The sequence below is a fragment of the Penicillium canariense genome (genome assembly GCF_028826845.1).
Source record: "Penicillium canariense strain IBT 26290 chromosome Unknown utg000001l_segment0_segment0, whole genome shotgun sequence".
Taxonomy (NCBI): Eukaryota; Fungi; Ascomycota; class Eurotiomycetes; order Eurotiales; family Aspergillaceae; genus Penicillium; species Penicillium canariense.
The window spans coordinates 5186048-5200065 of record NW_026622728.1 but is presented as its reverse complement, the minus strand read 5'-3'; the positions used below and the strand labels follow the sequence as shown (position 1 = coordinate 5200065).

At 54.6% G+C, this 14018-nt stretch overlaps 7 protein-coding genes across 7 annotated transcripts; 3 read left to right on the top strand and 4 right to left on the bottom strand.

Annotated features, from left to right (window-relative positions):
* Positions 1 to 202: 202 nt before the first annotated feature.
* On the bottom strand, positions 203 to 1420 carry N7482_001755 (PRCC domain-containing protein; the record flags this gene model as incomplete). The annotated part of the gene is made up of 1 exon (XM_056683880.1): positions 203 to 1420. The coding sequence occupies one exon, from the start codon at positions 1418 to 1420 to the stop codon at positions 203 to 205; it is 1218 nt and encodes a 405-aa protein (XP_056547486.1).
* An 813-nt stretch (positions 1421 to 2233) lies between these two features.
* On the top strand, positions 2234 to 3742 carry pkaC (cAMP-dependent protein kinase catalytic subunit pkaC; the record flags this gene model as incomplete). Its single annotated transcript, XM_056683879.1, has 4 exons — positions 2234 to 2854; positions 2960 to 3213; positions 3278 to 3652; positions 3715 to 3742. The coding sequence occupies 4 exons, from the start codon at positions 2234 to 2236 to the stop codon at positions 3740 to 3742; spliced, it is 1278 nt and encodes a 425-aa protein (XP_056547485.1).
* A 416-nt stretch (positions 3743 to 4158) lies between these two features.
* Positions 4159 to 4553, bottom strand: tim13 (protein translocase subunit TIM13; the record flags this gene model as incomplete). The annotated part of the gene is made up of 2 exons (XM_056683878.1): positions 4159 to 4368; positions 4443 to 4553. The coding sequence occupies 2 exons, from the start codon at positions 4551 to 4553 to the stop codon at positions 4159 to 4161; spliced, it is 321 nt and encodes a 106-aa protein (XP_056547484.1).
* A 375-nt stretch (positions 4554 to 4928) lies between these two features.
* On the top strand, positions 4929 to 6208 carry N7482_001752 (legume-like lectin family protein; the record flags this gene model as incomplete). The annotated part of the gene is made up of 5 exons (XM_056683877.1): positions 4929 to 5030; positions 5093 to 5116; positions 5218 to 5288; positions 5351 to 5432; positions 5501 to 6208. The coding sequence occupies 5 exons, from the start codon at positions 4929 to 4931 to the stop codon at positions 6206 to 6208; spliced, it is 987 nt and encodes a 328-aa protein (XP_056547483.1).
* A 386-nt stretch (positions 6209 to 6594) lies between these two features.
* On the bottom strand, positions 6595 to 7638 carry N7482_001751 (uncharacterized protein; the record flags this gene model as incomplete). Its single annotated transcript, XM_056683876.1, has 1 exon — positions 6595 to 7638. The coding sequence occupies one exon, from the start codon at positions 7636 to 7638 to the stop codon at positions 6595 to 6597; it is 1044 nt and encodes a 347-aa protein (XP_056547482.1).
* A 915-nt stretch (positions 7639 to 8553) lies between these two features.
* Positions 8554 to 11226, bottom strand: N7482_001750 (Sin1 family protein; the record flags this gene model as incomplete). Its single annotated transcript, XM_056683875.1, has 3 exons — positions 8554 to 10609; positions 10662 to 11129; positions 11204 to 11226. The coding sequence occupies 3 exons, from the start codon at positions 11224 to 11226 to the stop codon at positions 8554 to 8556; spliced, it is 2547 nt and encodes an 848-aa protein (XP_056547481.1).
* Positions 11227 to 12956: 1730 nt separating this feature from the next.
* N7482_001749 (oxidoreductase, short-chain dehydrogenase/reductase family) lies at positions 12957 to 13980 on the top strand (the record flags this gene model as incomplete). The annotated part of the gene is made up of 2 exons (XM_056683874.1): positions 12957 to 13026; positions 13136 to 13980. The coding sequence occupies 2 exons, from the start codon at positions 12957 to 12959 to the stop codon at positions 13978 to 13980; spliced, it is 915 nt and encodes a 304-aa protein (XP_056547480.1).
* Between the last annotated feature and the right edge of the window lie 38 nt (positions 13981 to 14018).

Below are 14018 nucleotides of genomic sequence, written 5' to 3'. Positions count from 1 at the left end.
TTTTTTTGGAATTGTGATGTATATGATAGATCTAGATACGTTTGTACATGAATATGGTCTACATGTTTCTTTACGAGGTGTTCATTTACACGCAGTAAGTGGTGAGCTTAAGGATGTTTCCTGTGATGTAGTATTGGTACCTCGATAATGGTGATGTATAATGCCCCGGCACATTTCCAGAAGACGCCAGGATATGCTAAAACTACCACCCATACTTGGATCCGGCTTCCTTCTTGTTTCTCCTTCCTGTGGCGAAGCTCTCTTCCAGGGCGTCCTTCTGAGTACTCGCTGCATTGACCAGCTGCTGCAACGTGTGCTTGCCAGGAGCAATAGCGCGGACAGGGTTGTGTTGCGTGGCAGCCAACTCGGTCTCGGCATTGGCCTGGTTCGAGGCGTATTCTTTGTCGGTATTAAAGGAGAGGATGCGGGATTGCGCAGAGGGTGCATTGCGGCCGAAGAGCTGCCGGCGTTCTGACTTGGAGAGATTGAGGTCGTTGGCGATGGTGTCCAGGGAGGATGATACGGAGGCGTTTGTAGGATAATATGCCGCGTCCGTGGGTATGGACTCCGGCACTAGTGCTGCGTCGGCCGATGCGGCCTCCATCTCAGTCTCGGTCTCCGTGTTGTAGACCAAGGGCTCGTAGATCCCTGTTGGTGCCGAGGCATCGTCTGTCGGGGCCGTATCCTCGGATGATAACGAGAAAAGGCTGACCTTGGGCTTGGGCGGCATGGGCGCAGGCGCTGGTGCGGAAGCCGATGCAGTCGGTTGTTGTGCCGTAGGATCGGCTAATTTGGATGCCACAGACGCTGCTGCTGCTGAGGGTATTGGCTGAGAGGCGACCTTGGTGGTTTGCTTCTTCTTTTGGTTTCGCGCAACGGACAAAGGCCGAAACATCATGGGGTTGCCCTGGAGCTTGACCACTCCAGCCTCTGCCTTCGCCACGGGAACATTGTCTGAATTGGCCGCCGGTTGTCCCAAGCTGCCAGGCGTAGGTATTGTACTGTCGGTTGCGTCGGCATTATGGTTGAACGCCTGACTGTTCCGCATCTCCGCATCGGCTGTACGATCAAAACCTGGTTCGGCACCCGTCTTCAGACTGAATACTTTGCGCGTCGTGGCTACCTGTGCTTTCTTCTCCACAGCCCGCTTTGGAGCGGGCAGAAATGAGTTGAAGCCGGCAAAGGCCCCTCCAGCGGCAGCTCCTAGCCTGGCCTTCTTGCGCGCCGGTCCATCTTCAGCGTCCTGGTCCGTGGGGTGCTCGGGTTTCAGCGGGAGTGCGACGCGAATCTTGCGCGGGTTGCCGCGGTCAACCTGGAAGCCGGCGCCCGCCTCGGGCTTGGGCTTTGCAACAGAGGGTGCGGGAGTGGTATCGGGCTCGGCATCTGAGCCTTCAGAGTCGGAGTAGGCTACCAGCGCCATGTTTGAAGATAGTGAAGGGTGAGTGGGTCACCTGGTTCCTGGAAGACTTGGGCGGCGATCTACCATCTCCGTTTGGTGAACTTATTTGGACACCTGAACTGCCAGGCATCAAGAGGAGTCGTTGCTTACATAAGAGGCTTGGCCCCCGTGACGATCCGGCGTATACTTCTCAGTTGGAGGCCGGTCTACGAATTGGCGGGGGAGATCGAGTCGGATGGGAGCCATGGGCCCGTGTCTCCATCACATAAACCCTCATCCTTCGACACCCGCCGGATGCGAAGCCATTGAGGCGCTCGGGGGGACGGGATGGCACCTCGTAGCAGACCGGGACGACACCACTTGGAAACGTCATCGGCGTCATCCGGATTCTCCGCTGGACTCGGGATTCAATGGGGGGAAGATCGCTCGTTTTACAGTGCATAGTTGAGGGTGGATGGAGAGAGCCGGTCGCATAGAATCCAATAGGCCTAATTATGACGGCCGCGAGACAAAGGAAAGGGCGTGATATCCGGTCGAAGAAAGCCCCAGCCACACGCACACAAGCCATGCCGAGACGCTTCTCCCCACGAACGAGCCCGATAATGTACCATAGCCAAGTCCAGACGACTCATGTAACCGAGCATAATCAGTATAATCAGTGTCAATTCACCTTATCAGCGGGGACCAGCGCAGCAATGGCCGACAAGCCAGCACGAGCGAACGGGCAGAGATCAATGCGTCATTCTGGCCGCCCCCCCCCCACCTTCGTCGACTCCGGCCCTCCGACCATCTTCCTCCCATGGCCCTCGCCCTCAACCTGCCCCGCCGTCCTCCATGCCGAGTTTAGGAGGCCTGCTGAAGAAGAGGCGAACGAAGGATTCTCAAACCCTCTCGTCGGAGCTGCCCCCATCCTCCGAGAACCATTCTCCCCCCGACACCCACGAAGAAAGCGCCTCCATGCAACCCGCCGGGAGCTCACAAGCTTCTCCGCAGCAGCCCAACAATGCCGCCAGCATTAACAACCTCATAAACAACCCGGACCATGCCTCGCAGACGCAACAGCACAGCTCCGCCCACGGCCACAATGTTGACTCGCCCCATCAGCACCAGCATCAGCACCAGCACCAGCAAAAGCAGGAGCGCACCACCAAGGGCAAGTACTCACAAGAGGACTTCCTGCTGCAGCGCACCCTTGGCACCGGGAGCTTCGGTCGGGTTCATCTCGTCCAGTCCAAGCACAATCACCGCTTCTACGCTATGAAGGTTCTCAAGAAGGCTCAGGTCGTCAAGATGAAGCAGATCGAGCACACCAACGACGAGCGCCGAATGCTGAACCGCGTCCGGCATCCGTTCCTGGTGACTTTGTGGGGAACCTGGCAGGACTCGCGCAACCTCTACATGGTGATGGACTTTGTTGAAGGCGGCGAGCTGTTCAGTCTGCTGCGGAAATCCCAAGTATGTGGCCCCTTTGCACCCCCGCTTCCTTCCCATCACCAACCCCCCTCCCCGAAGCGCGCGCGTGCATATCGCTAATGGTCTGCGTTTTCCCCCTCCCTGCAGCGATTCCCCAACCCAGTCGCCAAGTTCTATGCCGCCGAAGTGACATTGGCCTTGGAGTATTTGCACGCCCATCAGATTATCTATCGTGATCTGAAGCCAGAGAATCTGTTGCTGGATCGTCATGGTCACCTTAAGATTACTGATTTCGGCTTCGCAAAAGAAGTGCCCGACATCACCTGGACGCTGTGCGGTACACCCGACTATCTCGCCCCAGAAGTAGTTTCTTCCAAGGGCTATAATAAGTCTGTCGACTGGTATGTTTTGATTTCAGCTGTTATCTTCCCAAAAAAACGTCCCTATTTCCTAACCCTTCTATAGGTGGTCATTGGGAATTCTTATCTTTGAAATGCTATGCGGGTTCACCCCCTTCTGGGATAGCGGCTCCCCCGTCAAAATCTATGAGAACATCTTGCGAGGCAAGGTCAAGTACCCGCCCTATCTCCACGACGATGCCGTCGATCTGCTGTCGCAGCTTATCACCGCCGATCTGACCAAGCGTCTGGGTAACCTGCACGGGGGCCCCGAAGACGTCAAGAACCACGCGTGGTTTGCCGAGGTCACTTGGGACCGACTGGCCCGCAAGGATATCGATGCACCCTATATCCCGCCGATCCGTGGCGGCCAAGGTGATGCAAGCCAGTACGATAAGTATCCCGAAGAGACAGAGCACTATGGCATGGAAGGTGAAGATGCGTAGGTTTTTCTCCTTAGTTGCATTCATCTGATCATCACAAACCCAGCTGACCCTCGCCCAGATACGGCCATCTGTTTCCCGACTTCTAAGAGCGCTTGTATGATTTATGACGAGATGAAAGGCCCGCGACGCCGCGCAGGATTTGGAATTCGCACCGGCGCGCCCGCAGGAGTCGACCTGAAAAACCGGAGTGATATCACATCTATTGAAAACCTACTTGCGGATCTCATTTATAGCAATTGGACTCGAGTTTTTTCTTGTTTTCTTGTCTGTTGTTCATTTGGTTCTGGATTTGGCTATATGTGGTTTTGTCTCGATATACAAGGGGGGGGATGTCCTTGATTCCTCTATATCCCAAAGCAAAGATCCTCGCCCATATTGTACACGGGCTCTCAGGCCGTCTCTATTCGTACACGGATCCTTTGACGGATCGTCGTATGTCCCATCCTTTCGCCGTAGACATCAAACCCAATTGAGGAGTGGTTATCTTATTGCCTCCTCTCTCTTACAGGCCGGGGCCCATGTCGGCAAGGGATGTGGCATCACCGCCCATCTTCTTGCTTTCCTCAGCCATACGGCGCATGTAGGTGCGGCTGGTGACGTTCCACATGTTGATGTACTTCTCCATGCAGCTAGACAGGCAGGAGTTCTCCTTGGAGGAGAGGGAAGAGCCAGGGGCGGGAATGCAAGCGTCGAAGCAGTTCTCGTTGATTTTCTGAGTTGCGATTGTGTTAGCGTAGTGCTCGGTCAAAGCGAGAGAAGAGGGCGGAACGGAAAATGGTGACGTACTCCGATGAGAGCGCGGGCGTTGGTCATGGCCGCCTCCTGCTGGACCTGCTGCAGGAGAGAGGTCTTGATGTCCTCGCTGGACTTGGAGGAGCCGGAGCCAAGGAAAGACATGGTGGATGGAGTGGTGGAGAGGAGGATGTTGGGAAGGAAAGGCGGAGCGCAGCTGGGGAAGTCAAGTCAAGAATCTGAGCTGCGGCCGTGGCTGGTGCGGAGCCTGCGCCACACGCAATGTGGACACCTTAGCATCATACGGAAGAGAAGTACACCACGAACTACTCCAAATCAGCCCTTCCCCGGTTGACCACCCTTGCTGATTCTCGGCTTCCACTCTCTCCCTTCCTTCGCCGCTCTTCTCTGTCTCATTTTCTCTCCGGGTTTTCGGGTCCTGGCGACACCGACACCCACCCCTTCCAATCTTCCCCTCTCCCCACCCCGGTCTCTCATTGAGCTGCTGTCCCCTCCGTTCGGCCCTAACTTGACACTACCATGCGTCTCCCGAGCTTGTCCTCGCTACTGTGCCTGGCCGGCTTGGCCTCCGTCCCCGTCAATGCGTATGCAGGCGACGACCCCAATATCAAAAGCATCCCGGTAGGTGCTGATCTATTGATGCGCATTCGCTGCCGAGGTACTGATTGTTCAATGTGTCTTAGCTCCGAACCCACAGTCTTTCCCCGGTATGAAACCCGACGAGCTATATGAGCTTTGTTCTCTATCATGCAGAACAAGCTGCGAGTGCATCTGTTGGGAACGTGAGCCTTGTTGACAAGCTGGATAGCCATACCTTGATTCGGATTTCCAAAGCCGCTGGTTCGACTTCGGAGGAGATACGGTGATCCGCGCGGATAAGTGCGAGACTCGATCCTTTACTATCCTGAGCTATATCATACTAATGGAGATGCTCTCTATAGATATATTCGTCTGACCGCCGACCGGCCGTCGCAGCAAGGATGGATCTTCTCGCGCGTGCCTCTGACCGCAACCAATTGGGAGGTAAGGCCGCCCTAAACACCATGCATACCGAGCTCCAATGTGACCGCAAAGCTCACATCCACCTCCAGCTCGAACTTGAATTTGAGGTCCACGGTAGCGGCAACCTGCACGGCGATGGCTTCGCTCTATGGCTCACCAAGCAGCGCGCCACTCAAGGCCCTGTCTTTGGCTCGACCGACCGCTTCGAAGGCCTGGGCATCTTCATCGATACCTACAAGAACAACCGTCCCGGCGTGTCCTTCCCTTACGTCATGGCCATGATGGGCGACGGCTCGACCACCTACGACCAGGCGCACGACGGCAAGGCCAACGAGCTGGCTGGATGTTCGGCACGCGGCCTCCGCGGCGCCCCCGTACCCACCAAGCTCCGCCTCACCTACTTCCAGGACAAGTCCTTGACTCTGGACCTGCAGTACAAGACCGAGGACTCCTGGACCAACTGCTTCACGCTCAACGCCGAAGACACCAACATTGCCATTCCCTCCGTCGCCTACTTGGGTCTCTCCGCCGAGACCGGCGAGCTGAGCGACAACCACGACATCGTCTCCCTCAAGGCGGAGAACCTGTATGCGCTGAACCGCAACGCCGGCAGCAAGGGTTCCGATGGCGCCAAGGGGGGTCGCAGCCGTGGAGGCAGCAGCAGCCGCTCTGGACAGACCGAGTCCAGTAGCTGGTCGTGGTTCTTCTTCAAGATTGTGTTGTTCTTCGGTGCTTGTGTGGGTGGGTACTTTGGTTGGACGATTTACCGGACGAAGGGGCGGTCCTCGCGGTTCTGAACAGTTCGACAGTCTGTATTGTTTGGCGAGCCCAGCCAAAGGAAAATCGCTTTCTCTGTATGGTCTACTTGTGTCTTCCCCTCCCCTCCCTTTGTTCCTGGCTGTTAAACGATTGGTCTTGCATAGCCTTTTGACGTCATTTGTGGTTCCTATGCGTTGTGTAGGCCGCTTTTCTGTTCTATTTGAAATGAATCCACTCATAAAACAGTTCTGTCATTTGTATCATGGGTCCTCGCCTGAGTCATGTTGCTGGGCAGCAGGAAGGGTATCATATATCTATATGGTAGAAACGCCGGTCAAAATGCAATAGTCGTAGCAAAGTCTCCCTGAGAGACTCGACTTGGAAGGGTGTCTGCGTCCTGAGCACATCCGAAAGCTCGGTTCTCTCAGGTTTTTTCACCGATGCGCTCTCGCTCCTCACCCCACATGCGATCCACGATTTGGAATACCTCTGTCACGCTGCGCATCACTGCGTCTTCGATTCCCAGCGCGCTGTATCGGTGCTGGATCTTGTCAGGATGCCACCGCACCCGCTCTGCTTTCAGCGTCGCCAGTAGATCGGCCATCGGCGCATGGCGCAGGAACTCTTGCACCGAGTCCGGGTTCACATCACGCCGCTTGCCAGACTCGACAGGCCAGAAAAGCAAGTCGCGCAGCGGCTTGCGCTGCGCATCAGCCTCATCCGCCTCGGCAGACTGGGTCGTGGACCCAGGCTGCGGCACCACCTTCGCGATTTCCTTCCAACTCGCCAAATACGCTTTCCAAGCCACGTCCCAGTTCTTCCTCTTCTTTCGTTCTGCTCCACGCCGCAAGCTCTCGTCCATCGCCTGCTCGAATGCTCCGCGCTCCCTCTCCTTCGCACCCCTCTCATCCTCCCGGCGTCTCGCCTTCTTCCTTTCGGCCCTCAGCCGCTCCTGCTCTTCCAGCATCCCTTCCCGCGTGCGCTCCCACATCCGTGACCGCACATACGTTGCATATTCCTCGTCAGACATCTGCTCGAGTTCCCCGTCCGGGCCCTTGGGCACCTCCGGGACCGCATAATTGTGGATAGGCTGGCCGTAGACAGATTCCCAATACGCAGCGCCTTCGTCGTCGCCGAGTGCATCGAAGAGAGATTCTCGAAACGCAGCACTGGGCGAGAGCGGAGGCGGCTTGGTTGGGTCGGGTGGTTCTGTTGAGCGGTGGTGTCTGTCCCGGCGCTTTGAGGGGCGTGCATTCTCGTTGCGCCTGCTGCTTCGAGGGCTCCCGTGGCGCCTTTTATGGTCGCGCTCGGAGTCGTGCGAGCGGGCGCTATCGTTAGGGTCGTGGTGTCTTTTGTCACGCGACGGCCGGCTCTTGAAGCGGAAGCGGCCTTTGCTTCGGTTGGGATGTGTGTAATCGTCCGAAGGGTGCGCCGTCGAGGTGGTACCCTCAGGCGGTTGAGAGGCCATGCTCAGAGGTATGGGGTGTGCAGATGCTATGCCATGACATGATACAGGATAAAGGGAAGCTGAAGAGTGAACAGAAGTTCATTCCAGCCGTTGCGACCTCGAAGTTCTTAGTCAGGTCTTATCAGCCTTATCAGGCAGGTGACGCCGCGGAGCGAAGTACATTTGGGAGGCGGCGTTGGTGTTTGGACTTGAACTATGCTTGATTTACCGATGAGTGGAATTTCGCTGGTCACTCAGTGGCATTTGCCATTTCAACCCCACACAAACTCGTCGCCAGTCGGGGGAATATCGTCGAGCCTGTTCTTTCTCTACGCCGGAAGAGAATGCAAGGGCAAGAACAGAGATGACGACAGGAACAAGATATGGGAGATGGCCTGGAAAGCTGGGGGAAGACAGATTGTACCTGGTCTGTTCCCTGGTAATAAAGCATCGCACAATGGGTTTAATTCGATAGTCTCAATTACTCAATTACTGATGCTCCCGCGACGACATACGCAGGTGTCTATTAGTCGAATACGTCTTCTACTCGATCTCCTCCAGGAAAGTCGGCAGCTCTTCCCCGGCACCCAGTAGATGACCATCGCTGCAACCTTTTCCGGCTCATCTACATGTCAGGGATGTCTGACATAGGGTGCCATGTTAGGGGCGCACCATTGACTCCTCGCGCATTGCCTGCCACCGGTGGAGGAGGTTATGCCATCAGCAGGAACGGGGTGTCAGCGAGATGCTAGAAAGGCAGTTTCAGCTCCAGATGGGGTAATAAGAAAATTGAGATGCTCATATTGATTGCAACTGGGAATAGATAGACAACACAACGCCAGATCCAACACCACCACCCTAGGCAGCTGTCCCACTGAACCGACCAGAAGAGTACGCACGCGATGACGTACAGACTGAAAATCAACCGCCAGAATGTCAAGTGCGATAATGTTGCATGTTCTTCTTGATCTCGTCCACAATTTCAATTGCCTCCAGCGGGTTCCGCGCCTCAAAATCGTAGCGCTTCTGCTCTGTGGCATCATTGCCGCGCAGAACGACGACTCGGAAGCTTTTGGGGTGTCGCCGGCTGACCTTAGAGCCGACCACTTCATTAAAGCTAATCGAGCGTGTCTTGGAGTTGGATACGGTCTTTCCCGTATCCCCGGCCATGATGTGCATGTAGTCATTGTCAAAGGTGAGGATTCGATGATTCGAGGCAGTAAACGACATGGGTTGCTTGCGGAAGACGTGATAGCGGCGATAGTACCCGCCGATGAGGTCTTGTTTCTGCGAGGATGACGGCAAATTACTCTTTTTGCCCTTCTTGACGGCCGTCGGATTATTGCTGTCCACCATCAAGGGTGCGTTTGGTGAGGAGCTGCCTGGCGAGCCACCCATGGCAAGCGGGCCGTGGCCAAACCGGCGACGGACAAGGTCCAGCTCTGTGATGTTACCCAACGCCTCCACAGTGCGATCTAGCGGTACGATGGTATTCGATCCCATCACCTTGAGGAGATAGTTCCCTTTATCCAACCCCCAGCGCTTACACACCGAATCCAGAATCTCAGCGATGTAGCTGTCGGAGAATGTGTTGAAGGTCGTGACATGAGCAGAGGCTTCCAGGTTGATAAAGCGAATCTTCAAGGTTTTAGAGACACCAAGTCGAGGAGTAGCATGGGAAACCGGGACCACGGGCCGATCTGCCGGGGTTAACGTATTGTCATTCAGCGCAGACGAGAATGGTTGGCCCAGAATCGGGTTCACCCGACCCATGGTGGTCTTGGCTGGCGAAGCAGGCTGGGCCGGGGGAGCTCGTGGCACAGCAAGGTTCGTCTGTTGATCGCCATCATCAGACCCAAGACTCCCGCTGTACTGGGGGTATAAACGTTCGTTCTCCTCAAACTCGGCGTTGGAGGCCTCTACCAGGGCAAACTCATCATAGGGTTTGCCCCGTGAGCGTCCTCGCGCCTTCGCTGCTTGGTTATTGTTCGATGTAAAGTCTGTCATGGGAAGTGTTCGTCCAAGCGCCGGGAAGTCGTACTCGACCTCCCCGTCGTCGACCATGCGAAGAGCCCATCGGTTCACAGTCAGCCTGTCGCGCTCCAGAGACGGCTCTCGTGAATCTTCAGAATACTTCCAAAGAGCAAGACCAATTGTCTCCGCAACGGTGATTGGAGCGGGCTGCTCAGCAAGTTTCGACTCGCGTATGACTGGCAAATCCAGAGGTTCATCAGGATCCAATGAAAATGGGACGTAGATCTTCAAATATAATGGATCCACCAGACCTCGTCCCGAGAGAACCATGAATCTCTCAACTGGGTTGCTCGGTGCACGTTTACGGGATGTCAGCTGTTTCGTCAATAAGCTGACTGGCTGTACTCTGCTGATGGGCCGCGGGGGCGGAAGATCATGCAATTCGGGGGCAGGAGTTTTGGATTTGCGCGGCGAAGTGTTGGCACTCGGCCCAGTTCCACTGGGCAATTTGTGCATCAGGGCCATCGGCGAGGATGAGCCGGTCATGCCTACCCCAGCCAACAGCAGTGAGCCAGAACCGGCAGTGGCATCGAATTCAGAGGAGAGTGCAGATCCAACAGACTCGGCCCCCGAGTCTTCATCTTGCTCATGCAAGTCCTCGAGCATGATACTATCAGCTCCACGACTGCCTGTTCTCTCACGCCGTCTTCGAGGACGCTCAACCACCTGATCGGTTGTGGAAAATTGAACCTGGCCGGGCTGATGATAACCGTGCGTGTCAACTTCGTTGTCGGTGGAAAGATCACTGCTTGTTGTGGTATCTCGTCGCGGTCGTTGCTCCTTGCTTGATACTGCTGTCCCCAGTGATCCTGTGCGGTAATGGCCTACAACATTCTGGGTTGAGGGGGATGTGATCGTGACCTCTGGCCGTTCGCGCTGGTCTAGAGAGCGAATAGGGGAGGAATCGGCTCGGTCTCGGCGCAGGGGCATCTTGGAAAACTTGATCTGATCGACAGTGCTGTTTCTCGTCAGGAAGTCAGGCCACGCACTGATCGGACAGAATGACCTACCTGTGCATGCTGTCACCATCTTCATCGCTGTCGTCACTCAAATCGCTGCTATCGTCATCTTCCACCTCGGCCTGTCGCTGAGCCTCTTGGTGGCGATCTCGCCTGCCCTTCTTCTTTCCAGTCCGTCCATGATGCCGTCGCCCTGCACCGTCCACATGGCTCTTGCCGGTCACCATACCCCCTTCATCATCCTCGCCGTCCTCCAGGCCGAGCCCTTGCACTTCAACTCTCGCCGCGTTTGCATCTCGTACTGCTAGTCGGTAATATTCCGAGGAGACAGCAGCTGTGGTTGGAATAGGAGGGGAATGGGTGCGTTTGATCTGGGCGTTGCTGGTGGATGCGGAGGACCAGCCCGCGGCGCGAAATCCAGGAGTATTGAGGACGGAGTTGTTGACGTTGATCAGGCGGTCTCCAATCCCATCTTTAATGGTGGAGAGGTACGTCGAGCGTAATTGCCAGATGGTAAAGCTAGGCCTCGGTTAGTCTGCGGTGGTCGCAATGCCAAACAAAGGGGAAAGGGCAGCAAGCCCGACTCCACCTACTCTTCGTTGTGAAGAAGAGACATTTTCGCGCGGCCTCAACTGAAGCTCTATCCCTCGGCACAACCAAATACACAATGCGGCGCGTGAAGATCGCGTGGTGGTGGGCAGCCTCGGGCCAACCACAATGGAACTCGTCAGAGCTGACCGCGCATGCGTACGGAGGGCATACGCTTAGAGAGGGCAAGCATGCGCCTCAAAGTGTAGAAAGAATGGGGATGACGCTATCAGGACCAGCCTAGAAGGAAATGAAAGTGAAACGCAAGTCAAGCAGTCAACTGAGCGGCGCAGGGCAAGGCGTGGAGGGCAGGGAAGTTGATCAGTGGCGGTTCTCCGCAGATCGTTTCCCCGCCCGCACCGCCTGCCCGTGCGGCTGCCGCCGCGTACCCATCGATCTGCATTACCTTCAAAATGATTGAGGTATACAATGGTTGAAATTCAATTGGTTTTTTAATTGCTTTTTCAATTGCTGCGAATTCTAGAAATCAACCACAAAAATTAATCATAATCAACCCATGCATTATCAATCATGGATGCAGAGTACCTAACCTACAGAATGTTGTCACCTGACAGAAGGAAAGGCAGACCATCCATGTATAAGTAGAATGGTCGACAAAAATCAAGATACCTGATTAAGATATGAACCCATTGATAATGCAAGTCAATCTCGATCAATTGTAAAAACTACCGTCAGCAGGCAGATAAGACCCAGTTGTCCCCTTGGCATCATCCCTGCAAGCCAGAGGAGCGATCACCGCTGGAGCGCCCGGAAATGTTACTGGGAGATTACAGATCGCCGAATTGGAGTGGACGATTATGGTGCGCGTATTAATCCTGACCCAGCTGCTGGTCTTTGATCGTCTCGTCGCGCAGATGATGCGAGTCCGTTCCTTAGCACAGCGATATTCCCAAATGAAGCGCCTACGTGCTTCAGAGTTGCGGAATCGGCGCGGCTCTGTCCCGACTTGTCAGAGTCGAGTCCTCTGTCAGATTTGGGGTTGCATTTCATATCATCACCCCGGCTAGGTTAGATAAGGTCATGACATTTTCACTCGAGAAGAAGAAAGAAGAAGAAGAGTCAATTATCATAACCTAGTAGATGTAGGTTGCTCGGGCCCTCTTGTAGGTACCTATGCCGCACGTCTTTGGTCAAGGCAAAACATATATTGGTGGCAACACCATTAACTAATAAACCTGGTATATAACTACTAGTTCATTATTTATTAGTTGTATTAGTTAGTAGCAAAGAATTAACTTCTTTTTGGCTTAAGAACCCCTATTTATACATAAGGTGACGGTTAATTCGAGCTGATATCTATACTATTGGTCCCTTCTGGGTTTAGTGCCTGCACTACTCCTGGAGTACTCCGGGAGCAAGGTGAAGTGGTTTCGTTAGTTGTTGTCTGGGGATGCCTTGCGTATTGGGAAACACATGTGACTACCTAACGCTAATGCATGGTTCGCGGGGGCTGGTTGGCTCTCGGTGGCCTATCTATAAGCTACGGCCCCTTAACTTAGTGAGGTCCGTAACAAGGTATAACTGATAAATTAACTGATAGGTTCTAGTATTGCTCCGCTCCGGTTGCCTTCCCTATTCTTCCTAAATCCGGGCCGATTATTCGTCCACCCCTACCTCCTTAAGCATCAGGCTTCCACTTTTCTAACCACTAAGAAAGACGTAGTCGATCATTATTATCAACAATAACATCAATCTCGTGAAATCACTAAATCTCATCTTTCTCTTCAAAAAAACACCATGCCGATAATTACCTACAACCCAGACAGTATGCCCGATTTATCTGGGAAGGTCATTCTTATTACTGGTGGTGAGTACCACTACACCAGTAACCAACCTGGAAGCCCCGATACCTCTATTTAGTCCTTACATATAATAAATCATGAGCTAATGCCTGTCTTCGTTATGTCCTCTACCAGGCACCGGAGGTCTTGGGGCCGAAAGCGCACGGCGACTGGCGCAACAATCGCCAGCGCATATCTACATTAGTGGTCGGAAAGCAGCCAGCGCGCATGCAGTCATCCAGCAGATCCGACAAGCCGGCAGCAAGACACCAGTCACCTTCCTTCCCTGCGACCTAGCCTCCTTGGCCTCAGTGAAGCAGGCGGCAGAGACTTTTCTAGACCAGGAGTCCCGCCTGGATATTCTGATGTGCAACGCGGGCATCATGGCCACGCCACCGGGGCTGACGGCGGATGGATACGAGATCCAATTCGGCACAAACCATCTCGGTCACGCACTGCTAATCCGCAAGCTGCTGCCACTCCTCCAGACTACAGCAGAAGCAGCGGACGTGCGTATCATCCTGCTCACCTCATTGGGGTTCAAGATGCACCCGGGTGGAGGAATCGTCTTCGACGCGCTGCGCACCAAGCAAGAGTTCAGCGCCTTTGGCGGATGGATTCGCTACGGCCAGAGCAAGTTGGCAAACCTGCTGTACGCGCGTGAGCTCGCACGTCGGTACCCGGCCATGACCAGTATCTCCGTCACGCCCGGAGTCGTGAATACCGGGCTGGTCGAGAACCTAGGCTACTTCAACCGCGCCTTCGTCTGGGTCACCAACTTGGGTCAGCTGATGAAGCCGGAGGAAGGTGCCTATAATCAGCTCTGGGCTTCGACAGTCGCCAAAGACACTCTGCAGAATGGCCAGTTCTATGAGCCACTCGGGGTGCTTTCTACCAAACTAGACAAGGCATCCCAGGATGCGGCGTTAGCTAAGCGGTTGTGGGATTGGACTGAAGTGGCCTTGCAGACATACCTGTGAAATAAGAAATATATAGAAACAATCTATCTCACTCTCTT